Source organism: Pundamilia nyererei, unplaced genomic scaffold (assembly GCF_000239375.1).
Source record: "Pundamilia nyererei isolate P.nyererei 1_Seehausen unplaced genomic scaffold, PunNye1.0 scaffold00208, whole genome shotgun sequence".
Taxonomy (NCBI): Eukaryota; Metazoa; Chordata; class Actinopteri; order Cichliformes; family Cichlidae; genus Pundamilia; species Pundamilia nyererei.
This window is the reverse complement of record NW_005187609.1, coordinates 933,924-946,208: the sequence shown is the minus strand read 5'-3', so window position 1 is coordinate 946,208 and position 12,285 is coordinate 933,924. Positions and strand designations below refer to the sequence as shown.

General features: G+C 40.0%; 1 protein-coding gene across 3 annotated transcripts in view; it reads right to left on the bottom strand.

Annotated features, from left to right (window-relative positions):
* bcar1 (BCAR1 scaffold protein, Cas family member) overlaps positions 1–12,285 on the bottom strand; it is a 46,308-nt gene that overhangs the window by 17,926 nt on the left and 16,097 nt on the right. Inside the window, exon 1 of one of the 3 annotated variants that reach the window (XM_005747924.1) lies at positions 6,946–7,118. The exons of the other annotated variants lie outside the window; for them this stretch is intronic. Coding sequence (XP_005747981.1) covers positions 6,946–6,984 — 39 coding nt within the window. The 5' untranslated portion in view covers positions 6,985–7,118. Of the gene's footprint in view, positions 1–6,945; positions 7,119–12,285 lie in introns of those variants that run through there. 3 annotated transcript variants of the gene reach the window in all.

The window sequence follows — 12,285 nt, the reverse complement described above, 5'->3', positions numbered from 1 at the left end:
CACACACACACACACACACACACACACACACACACACACACACACACACACACACAGTCCACCCTGACCACATAACAGCGTGTGTTTAAATGAGGCCATGTCGCTGGCAGTCGGATTTATGGTTGGACTTTCCTTCTCCTGCATTGGACGTGTACTCAGTGCCTTAGATGAGGCTCTTAACAACAGAGAAACACACTTGACACACTTGAAATCTAATGATTTTTTTTTCTCTTTTCAATATATTTTACTGGTGGATTTAATTATTAGTACTTATCCAGTTCTGGGATATGTGGGAGCCTATCCCAGTTGTCACTGGTCACCAGTCTGTTGCAGCTCCTGCACTGCAGGCATCGATCCTCTACCTCCTGCTCTGCTGTCGTGCTTAATATTTTATTACATTTTGTGCCGGTTTATCATCGGCTTGCCGATCACCCGTGAAGGACTTTAAACTGCACTAACCTACATGACTGCTGTGATACAAAGACGATTAACTGTTTTATTAACCCGCTCTTTCCTCAAAGATATTATGACATTATTTGTGTTCTTATTTCAAACTGCCCCCTCACTGTTGCTCCTTGACGTGGCTGTTGGAGGTTCACTTTAAAGAATGATGCACTCTGATTAACTGAACAGCTTAACTGTGTGACACTGGATAGTCTCGGGTTCAATTGTCACAACTCTGATAGAGCAGGACTCTTGTGATATTATGTTCAATTTGCCGAATTTAACAGTTCAATACTTCAAGAGAGCTTGTTGACCACAGTTATTTTATTCATTGGAGAAGTGATGTCCTGTATGTTTTAAGGCATTCTCATCTTTGATTCACTGTACAGTGTTTGTATTTATAAGACTGGGGTGTGCGTGACTTTGCATTTAAGCTGATGATGCTAAGATTCATTCACTGAATTCACTGTGTCACCATTAAACTTGTAACTCAGCCACAGCTCTGCCCCACAGTACCACCTGATCAGTCCTTTGTTCTTAAATCATTTTATTCTCAACAATTACTAAGATTTGAATATTTCATTCATTGAGATCCAGTCTTAAGTGATTTCTCTTCTGTGTGATGCTTTAGGTATGGATCATCCAGACCACCAGCAGTACATTCCTACTTTTTAAGAATGTACAAGGATTGATAACTTGGCCACTAGCTACTAGTTTTTCAGTCGCCGCTTGCATCGAGATCAAAACTTCGAATCAACTCCAGATCATTCATCTGCTTAATCTGTCATGTTACAAACAGGCCTCACCTGGTCATGAAACTGCAGGTCATTGAAAGTAGGCACTACGTATAAAAATGTTTCTAACTCCAAAAATTGAATGAAAAACTTTGTTAAACCACTTGAATTAAAGACAAAACTCTGCATGTTAATGACATCATGATTGCTTGATTTCAAATCCAGTGTGTTTTGTTTATAAACTAAGCTAAGCTAAGCTCAGATAAGCTAAGCTCAAATAAGCTAAGCTAAGCTAAGCTAAGCTAAGCTAAGCTAAGCTAAGATAAGATAAGATAAGATAAGATAAGATAAGATAAGATAAGATAAGATAAGATAAGATAAGATAAGATAAGATAGCCTCTATTAGTCTCAGAGATGGGAAATTCACATAGAGATAAAATTACAAAAATTGTGTCATTGTCCCCAATACTTGTCAACCTAACTGTTTTGTACACAGAGAGGGGAAATGGAATATACGAGTCCGTTGTCTTCTACGCCCCAAAATGGAAACCATTATACCATCATGGTTTCCATTTTGCATTTTGCACAGACGACTGGGAGATAAACCTGTATGCACAACAGTAACGCAACAGTGCGTCGCCCAGCAGCAATGACACGCCTCAAGTATTCTGAATGCTGCCGGCTTAGCTTGATCAGGAGGGGTAACCGCCAGGTCTTTGCAAAAAAAGAAAAAGGGTGAAGCACTCAAACACTGGCCGGAGTGAAGCATGGTCAGAGTGAAGAGAACTACCTTCTGACAGTTACACTTTAGTGCTTAATTACATTTTGTAAAGCCTCGAACACCCTTGTCTGCTAATAACTGTGAGAAAGCTATCAAGTAGACACTTGTACATGCACTCTGCAGGGCAGTCTGTGAGTGTGGAGAAATAAGAACACAGTGGGAACTAATCACATTATCCAGACAGCAGGGGATAAAGCCCAGCAGCAAAAGGTCAACAATGTCCAGCTAACTGAGAAAAAACTCTCAAACCCTTTTCTGACTCAGGATAGGTGAGAGCTAGGTGAAGTAATGTCATTATTTTTGTTTTGTTTTTGCTTACGTATGTGAAAGTTAAAGTTACAACATTGGCTCTCTATTAATAGAATAGAATATAGAATAAAATAGCCCTTTATTGTCCTTGTACATGTAAATAATGGGTGCTCCACGCCAACTGTGCAGGAGTAAAAGAAAAACATATACATATATATAGTATGAGCATAAAATGTAAACAGTATAGAGATATATGTTTGCTACATGTTTGCTACATGTAGCGTTTGCTACATGTTTGCTATATGTTTGCTACATGTTTGCTATATGTTTGCTATTTGCCAGGAATAAATAGCAAACAGAAGAGATATATACAGTCTAGAGGAATATATATTGAAATGCATGAGTACAATCTACATGAGAACTTTCAGTCTATTGGCCAGATGTGTGTTTAGCAAAATCAACAACAACATCAAGTAAATATAGGAGAGCGTGCTTTGTTCTGCACTAGTGATACAGACCATTTACCATTTAGTGACACAGAGAATTTAGCCCTAACATCTGTATTTGTCTGGGCAGCTCAAGTTCTATAAAGCAGATCAGTTGTTCTTGTTTGTGTACTCTGGATCACTACACATACCATATTCACATCTGCACAAACCAACCACACCAAGAGCTTGATTTAATTGCACTACACAGTGTGCCCTTACTCCCTCACAGTACTGCGCTCAGAGCTATGCGCCCTCCCCCTCAGTCATTACGTGGTAGTTCTAACCATTGCATCCAAGTTAAGACTTGCTTCTTTTTCTGTGTTAACACACAAACAGCTATAAATCGTTAGCTTCAAATCTTAGTAAATAGTATGTTTGATTTGAATCTTCATCTCCCCAAAGAAAAATGGCTACAGATACATTTGTACTGAGAACAGCCACAAAAACAAACACTCATGCCTTTTCATTGCTACGTTTTCATGTGTCTTTTTAAGTAATGGCTCCTCTGACACACACACACACACACACACACACACACACAGTATGTACAAAACAAAAGACACAAGACCTGACCTGTCCTCGACACACACAAAAGAGCAGTTCCAGAAAGCCACGAACTCTACGTGGTAATCTGAGAGATGAGATTAGAAATATAGTTATAGTTAGTTATGATGTTTGAGATTAGGCTCAGAGGCTAGGAAACCTATGTGCCCCCACAGAGACAGAAAGCAGACGGCATATTTAAGGGCACACCCCAGAAATCGAAGGATTTACAGAGGACTTCCCAAAAATGTAACTAACATTTAGTTAGTTTCTAGAGACCATTTATTAGCATGAGTCTTTCTTTTGTTTCTTTTGTGTTTTTGTGTGTCTTTGTTTTGTGTTTGTATGTGCGTGTGTAAAGATGGTGATAAAACATTTGCAAGTTTGTTTGTTTGTTTGTTTGTTTGTTTGTAGTGATTTAAATGTGAACATGCACAAGGATAGCACTTAATGGAAATACAAATTTGGGTATTTTTAGAATTAAGTTCGTCAATAAATTGCTGAATAACATTTTGTCCCATTGGCAGGTCAGCTGGTTAAAGGGATTCATTTTGGATTAGTCTGACAATAATGATTAGATGCTTTTCAGGAATTGTTTCTTAGCTTTGTTGATCATCTTGTGCTTTCCACATATACAAGGGTTAACAGAGCCAGGTGTTTATGTAGATTCTTAAAAAGAATAAGATTGCTTTTCTCACTCTTATAGCAAATCAGCTTCAGTTATCACTGCTTCATTTGACATGAAATAAGAAGAAAACTGGCCTCACACAGCCATAAAACTGCTTGTCAGGCAAGTCCAGTTAATTTAGAGCCACTGTGTATGTAACTAGCTTCAGTTCCTGAGTAGTGAATGAAAACATTTTGTCAAACCATTCGGATTATAGTTGAAAGTCTGCACTTCAGTCACATATTGACTAACTGCAAATCCACCGTGTGGGTGTACAGGGGCAAAACTACAAAAACTGTCTGTGTCAAACAAATCGCAGACCCAACTCTATCAGCCCTTGATCTTTCACCTCGAATGCAAAGTACTTCTATAGCCGGCTCTTACTTTGACTCTTTTCTTATCAACAGGTCAGAGCAGAGCTTCCATGACAGCTACATTAGCTTTTTGGGTGCTTGTTATGCTTAAGGATGAACTGGAACATTTGTGGGCATGCGGTTCCAGAAGAACTGCAGCCTTGGCAAATAAATTACCTACAGTACTATTCATCCGTCTATTTTCACCCATTTATCGAATTCATGGTTATTCATGGTCGCAGGAAGGCTGGAGTCAGTCCAATCGGCCATAAGGTGAGAGTGGGGACATGGACACAGGGAGAACATGCAAACTCCACACAGAAAGGTTCAGGCAGATTGTGGATTCGAAACCTGAGGCTCAGCAAGGCGAGTTAACCTTCCTGTTTTCTCCCCAGAAACCCTCGGTTTCTCTTCAGCACAGGCTGACAAAAAGTCTGAGCTGAGTTGAGTGAAACATTCCATTTGACCTTAACTAGTAAATATTTCATTTATTTATTACCAATTAAAATTTAACCATCAGAGAAAAAATTACTCATAACCATCTCACAGACATACCATTTTGTACAACTACCTTCAATTTTTCCACACCACGGGCCTTCTAGCTGGCAGTAGTTCAACAGTTACTTAAAAAGCCATCACTTGACCCAGCTGTCTTAGCTAATTATAGGCCAATCTCCAACCTTTCTGTCATCTCAACAATCCTTGAAAGAGTAGTTGTCAAACAGCTAACAGATCATCTGCAGAGGAATGGTTTATTTGAAGAGTTTCAGTCAGGTTTCAGAGCTCATCACAGCACAGAAACAGCTTTAGTGAAGGTTACAAATGATCTTCTTATGGCCTCTGACAGTGGACTCATCTCTGTGCTTGTCCTGCTAGACCTCAGTGCAGCATTCGATACTGTTGACCACATATTTTATCACAGCGTGCTGTAAGTATTACAGGTACTGCACTGCAGTGGATTGAATCCTATCTAACAGACTCCAATTTGTTTGTGCAAATGGAGAGTCCTCTTCACACATGAAGTTTAATTATGGAGTTCTACAGGGTTCAGTGCTAGGACTGATTCTGTTTAGGCATAGCATACATTTTCACTGTTGTAAAGATGACCCACTGCATATATCCATGAAGCCAGATAACACTCAGCAATTAGTTCAACTGCAGGAATGTCTTAAAGACATAAAGACCTGGATGACCTCTAACTTTCTAACTTTCTGCTTCTAAATTCAAGTATAATTGAGGTTATTGTATTCGGCCCTGAAAATCTTAGAAACATGGTATCTAACCAGATTCTTACTCTGGATGGCATAACCTTCGCCTCCAGTAACACTGTGAGGAAAACTGGGAGTCGTTCTTGACAAGGATATGTCCTTAAATATGCATATTAAACAAATATGTAGAACTGCTTTTTTCCATTTGTGTAACATCTCTAAAATTAAAAACATCCTGTCTCAGAGTGATACTGAAAAACCAGTTCATGCATTTATTACTTCTAGGCTGGACTCCTGTAATTCATCATCCTAAAAACTCCCTGAAAAGCCTTCAGTTGATCTAAAATCCTGCAGCAAGAGTCCTGACAGGGACTAGAAAGAGAGAGCAGATTTCTCCTATATTGTCTTCTCTTCATTGACTCCCTTACTTACTTAAAGTTAAGGGACAAGACTCTCCTTTTTGATAAAGCATATAGTTAGAGCTGGATTAGGTGATCCTGAATCCTCCCATAGTTAGGCTGCAATAGACTTAGGCTGCTGGGAGCTTCCTATGTTGCACTGAGTGTTTCTCATTTTCCTCCCCTTTTCACTCACCGTGTGTTTATACATTTAACTGTTAGTTATTACTCACTGGCTCTCTTCGACAGCACGTATTTTGTCTCCCTCACCTCACCCCTTCCCTGAGCCTGACTCGGCTGGAGGTTTCTTCCGGTTGAAGGGGATTTTTTTCCTTCCCACTGTCACCAAAGTGCTCCTCTGTATTATTGTAATAATAAGTTCTGAGGCGACTGCTGTTGTGATTTGGCGCTATAAAAAGGAAACTGAATTGAACTGTACCTTGTTTAGTCGTGGTTGTCATTTTCTATCTTTCTACTCCCTTTCTGTCTTTCTGTTTGCCCTCACAGCCCAGGTGCTCACAGGCGGCTGCCCCTCCTCCCATGCTTGTGCTAAGTGTCTCTTTGATACGAAGTATTTCCTTCCCACTGCTGCCCTGTGCAGCCTGTGGGGATCATTGCACCACTGTCCTTTCACTAATGTATAAGTCCTTTATAAATTTGTCCTTTTGGCTGCATCTGCCTCATGCTGTCCTGACCAAACGACTAGCAAATTAGAACTTTTTTAAATGTCAAAGAAATGACACAGGCATGTATGTGGTAAGGAAATGACAAGGTGGTCCTGCAATGCATGAGGGTCATGGAAGGACGATCTACTGTTAACTATGCAAACTCCACTAACTGTGTTTTGACTTTGGTGAGTTTTGTGTTTGGTTCTATAGCCAAAGCACATTTGGGATTTTTTTGTTTGTTTGTTTGTTTTTTGTGTATATGCCTGTTATCGGTGAAGCAAGCAAGAACCTGCCAACAAACTGTCCTTACACCCCCCCTGTCCCCGCCCCCGACACAAACTCACGCACACAGAGTCCCACTTAAGACAGCATTCCACAGCCTCCACATACAAACACACAACTCCTCTGTTACCTCACATTCCCGCGGCACAGCAGCCACACTGCATTTCATCCTGAAGTTGACAAAGCAACAAAAAACAGCAGAGCAGTCCTATTTTCCTTTCTTTGACCGTTTCTCTCTTCTCCCACACGGCTTCCTCTTGCTGTCTCTCTTTCTGCTCGTCTATCTCTCGCTCCAAACATCTGCTTCTTTCCTTCCTCTCTTCCACCGTCAGTCTGGCCTTCCCTCCCCCATTCCTTCTTTCCTGTCTTGGCATGTCAAACTATTATTGAGAAATAGTTGTGCGTACACGGCTGATTTGTACCAGCAGAAAAAAATACCCCACCAGCCAGCTGAACATCTAGATGAAGCTGGAAAGTGTGTCTTGCAGGGCAGTGATGTTTACAACGTGTGCACAGCCCCAAAACAAAAGGAAAAGGCTCTATATTTGAGTCATCTGCCATAAAGCTGTGAATTACTCCTCTTGCAGTAATGTGTTAAACTGTATATTATTTCATTTTAGTGAGGAGCCGTAGTGTTCGATGCGCCAAATATGTTTTTTGGAGTAAACGCCGAGTTCTCTTATATTTGACATGGAACCGGCTGTGCTTATCACTAAACACTAAAGATTAAAGAATCTGAAAAGAAGGATGCTTAAAAAAAAGGATACTGCGTAAGAAGGAACTCTCCACTGATTTTATGCACTGAGATCAATTAACCCTGTGAAAACAGGAGCATGATGTTTTTAGTGTTTCTGGGAGACCTCTGTTAAGCCTCACAGTCATCCGTGTCATGTAAATGACATTTTTGGGAAGTCCTCAGTAAAACTTTTGATTTCTGGGGTGTGCCCTTAAATATGCCAATTTAATAATCTATTCAGTCTGAGTACAACAAAAGGTGGATTTCCAAGCAGCCCCGGCTGCTTTCTAGAGCAGGCTTCTGCTTTAGCAAGTGAAGAATGTCTGCCTTCAGGCTATGACTAACAACAGAAACAACAGCAGTGATTTCGTAGCCTGGAGAACAGGACAGGCTCACACAGGTGTGGCCAGATATTGCTTAACCTGATGACAGATGATCTTGGTAGGAACTTTTAAATAGCTGGCAGACTATTCATAACAGATAGCTGGTTGGCTGAAAACAGCTCCTCTTTGTACACAACAGTGAGAAACCGAGGTTGCAAGAATCTGAAAGTCAGAAGTCACGTGGAGTGTGTTACTACTGAAGAGATTTAACTGAACTAAAGTTCATACCAGTAGTGTTTTTGATGTTTGTGTTTTTAAAAAAATCAGGTAAATTCTTAATTCTGTCTATAGAAGAGAGTAAGTTGTAAGTGTGACTTAGTCTATGATATGTTAAGAATATACAATAGAGGAATGTGTGTGTGTACACACTGCATTTCATCACTCAAGACATCGCAGTGATGGAGTAAATTGGAATATCATCTTAAAAAACTGAAATTTAAGAAAAAAGAAAAACTCTCCCCAGAAATGCCACAGAAACATCAACCAAAAGTATTTGGTTTAAAATACTAATAATAACTGGAAATTTATGCAATCCCTTTCATCCATGTGCACAGCAGGATTTACCAAAAATTATATCTCGACTTCTATTTTGACTGTTTGAAGGCGGTGAACTTTTCTGAGAAGCAACAGATATAGTAAAGGAGTGCAAGTACAAATGGTTACAGCGCCGTGCTGACGTCACAGCTTAATCACTCACATATGTTATGGAAGACTCTGCACCCAGCAGCAGAGTCAAAACATTCAGTAATTCATAGCTTGTTGACTGTCCTCTAACTGCACTCTACTGTAAAGTGAAACCAAGGGTAGACATGCAGGTATATATTAACTCAACATAAAAAAAGCACTTTCTTCTCCAACCGAGAAAATAAAGTTAATCAGTAAGTGCAAAAAACTGTGGTCAAATGGCCAATCGAGGCAACCATCTCCATCAATCGTTAAAATACCCAACTTCAGAGAAAAGACTAATATGTTTATGGCTGTTTCATGATCCATCCATCCATTTGCTTTTGAAAGTGCTTTGGTATTGGGAGACAGGAAGAAAGGTTCAGAAATGAGTTCTTCCAGTGTAATGTTCAAGTCACTTGACTAAAGTCAAGTTTTTCTTCAACAGAACAATGGTCCAAACACAGCTCCAACCAACACGACAAGTATTTAAAGAAGGTGTACTCAGACAGACCACAATGACTCGATCTTAAGCCCAGTCCTGGCATGGCTGTGGTGCTCTGGTTAGCATTGTTGCCTGCTAATATTATGCCAAAATATTCTTGTAATAAGTGTTTTCACACCATCCGACAGAATTCACATTGTTCTGTTTTCAAAAATAAAATGTGCACATCAACATTCCTCAGTAATCTACAGAGCTAATACAGGATTAACCAAGCATGCCGAGAGGACTTAAATCTTACTCAGATTATTCTGGGCATACACACTGTTGGTAATATCACGTCACCAGTTTCCAGAACTGAGTCAGTTTCTTGATTCATTTCCAGTGATGTATGTAGTATATAAAGTGATTTCTGCTGCTCTGAACCACACAGATCAAATTAAACAGACAGACAGTCAGCAAAATATTAACTAGTAAAAATGTTATTTTGTTTCCTGGTATGGAATTATTTTCGTCAGCAACAGTTATTTTTGTTACTTCACTTGACTGTGATACAGAAAGACTAAACCAGGGGCTGAATATCAGCACCTCAGACCTCATCAACCTGGAGGACTCATCTGATGTTTAGTTACTGTCACAAAATGCATCCATATGCTTTGATACAAAGTATAAATCACCTCAGGTTAGTTTTCATCAAAATACTAGTATTACTTAAGACTAGAACTATGTTAAACATTTGGAGTGAGGTCTAAGTCAAGAGTTGCAGGTCGTGGCCAAAGCTTTGGTACTGCACTCAAAGTTTAGAGCAGCCCACCCATGCCAATATGTGCTAATTCTGATATCATCTCGCACAGAACTCCAAACAGACTGACAATCCTAGCCGCAACTATCACAGTGATGCTGGACCCAAATGAAGAATTGCTTTTTTCCCAGTTCAATTTAGTGCAATCGGCCCAATTTTTGCAATCTGAAAGAGAAACTCCTACCAATACATATACAGACCAGCCACAACTGGGTACATAGCTAACACAGTGTGACTTCTGACTGTGATTATTTGACGTATTTCCCTGATACAGGACGGTGTCTTCAGGCATAATAGGTTCCATGAGAAGAAGGGATCCACTTGGCTGGTATATGGGCAGCACCTCAGTGACACGGATTCAACCCTCGACTTATTACAAATACAAGATAGCATCTATCCAGCACAGCACTAAAGACTGCTGTGTTTGTTGGCTCAGTCTATGTGAGATTTGGTAAATGAGGGCGGACACCTAATCACCAAAAGTCAAAAGATGCTGGGTATGTTTAAGACAGAGATGGTGTTGCTGTATGTGTCAAGCGTCATGTAGGAGACAGAGGGAAATTCTTGCTGTAAGTCAGGCCTGGATGACTCAATCAGTAAGGGCAGAATACACTGACAGAGGTGTGGGCTGACTCAGTAAAGATCTCTGGCAAATCTTAATAGTGATCATTATATGTTTATATGTATATTTCAATCCATAAGGGTAAATTGAGTTTTAATACAGTTGTAATGAATAACATGTGACATACAGCACCATCCACACATTACTACGCCGCATTGTTGCATTGGGTGAGGAAGGACTAAGGCATGCAGACAGCTCTCACTTCCACACTTAAGGCCAGCTTGAAATGACCAGTTAAGCTGACATACAGGTGTTTGGGCTGTGGGTGGAAGCCAGACCACCAGGTTGGAGGTTTGAACTTAAACTTTCTTGCTGTGAGGCATCAGTGACAAATATAGTGCCTTACACTTGTAATATTAATCATGATGATAATAGAGCATCTCTGCATCATCCTGCACTATAATACTATCTTTATACTTGCAGTTGGGAGTGGGGGTGGAACAGCAATATCCATCTCCTGTGTTCACTCAGCCACTTTCCACTGTTCTTTAAGTCCATCAGGTGAGGGATTGCTGAAATCACTGCTAATATTAATCACTGGACAGTGGGTGAAACATTTGTTTCCTGCTGCATGTTTTATACAGGAGGTTCTCGCACCTCAACCACATTAAGTATTTCCAGCAGTCCCTCTGCCTCCAACTCATCCCTCGCTGTCACACCATCTGTCTGCATGTCCTCCTTCACTACATCCACGAACCTCCTCTGAGGCCCTCCTCTTTTCCTCCTCCCTGGCAGCACCCTCTTCATCATCATTTGACCAGTGTGCCCACTCTCCCTCCTCTGCACATGTCCAAACCACCTCAGCCTTGTCTTCAAATTACTCCAACGGAGCCGTCCGTCTGACGCACTCGTTTCTAATCCTCTCCTTTCTGCCCACTCCCAGTGAAAATCTTAGCATCAAAATAAAACAAACTTTATAATCTCTAAAGACATTTATGAGCTTTAAGTGTTCGCTAACCTTTCTGACAATCCACCATATGCACCAAATTCTGGTAAACGATGACGCATTAATATGTTTTTAAATCCTATTTCACACTTTTTTACATGGTAGATTATGTTTAAACTGAAATATAACTGTTATAAAAATAAACACAGTCTTACTAATGATATTTATGAAGTAATAAAAAGGCGTAATCCATCAATTGTTTAATACTTAACCAGCCATTTATGCATTTTTCATTTAGTATCAAAATAGTATCAAAACCTAAATAATCTGCGTAACTGATTCAAAAACGATGATGTTTTACTTCATTAGGAAGAGACTGTATTCTTGGACTTTAATAAATGCTGTGGTCTCAGAGCGACTCCAAACATTTCATTATTCCTTATCCATTTAATCACTGATTGGTTGCACTAAATATACCGCTTGTGATTTTGTGGTTCCTTATATACTTAACTGTGTGATATATCTGAAAGCACAGAAAGGCTGCTTTCCAGTATACAGTCCAAGAGGGCTATATGCTTAAACACATCTTCATCTTGTTGTGGTTGCTGGTTAGCTCATGCTAATGCAGTTTGTCTCCAGCCCTTATTTTTCACTAAAAGTGAATATGTTAAAGCACACACGCACACACTAACAGGACAGGGCAGGCTCGTGGAGTCAGTGGAAAAGGTCTGAGAGACTTACATCTAAATCACACGACACTGGAATCTTATTTCATATTGATTACACACAAATTACTGGCAGGTAATTACTCGTTACAAACACAGCAATCTGCTCTACAGTATTTAACTATGTGCAACATTCCTTACTGTGTACTTGCCACACACACACACACACACACACACACACACACACACACACACACACACACACACACAC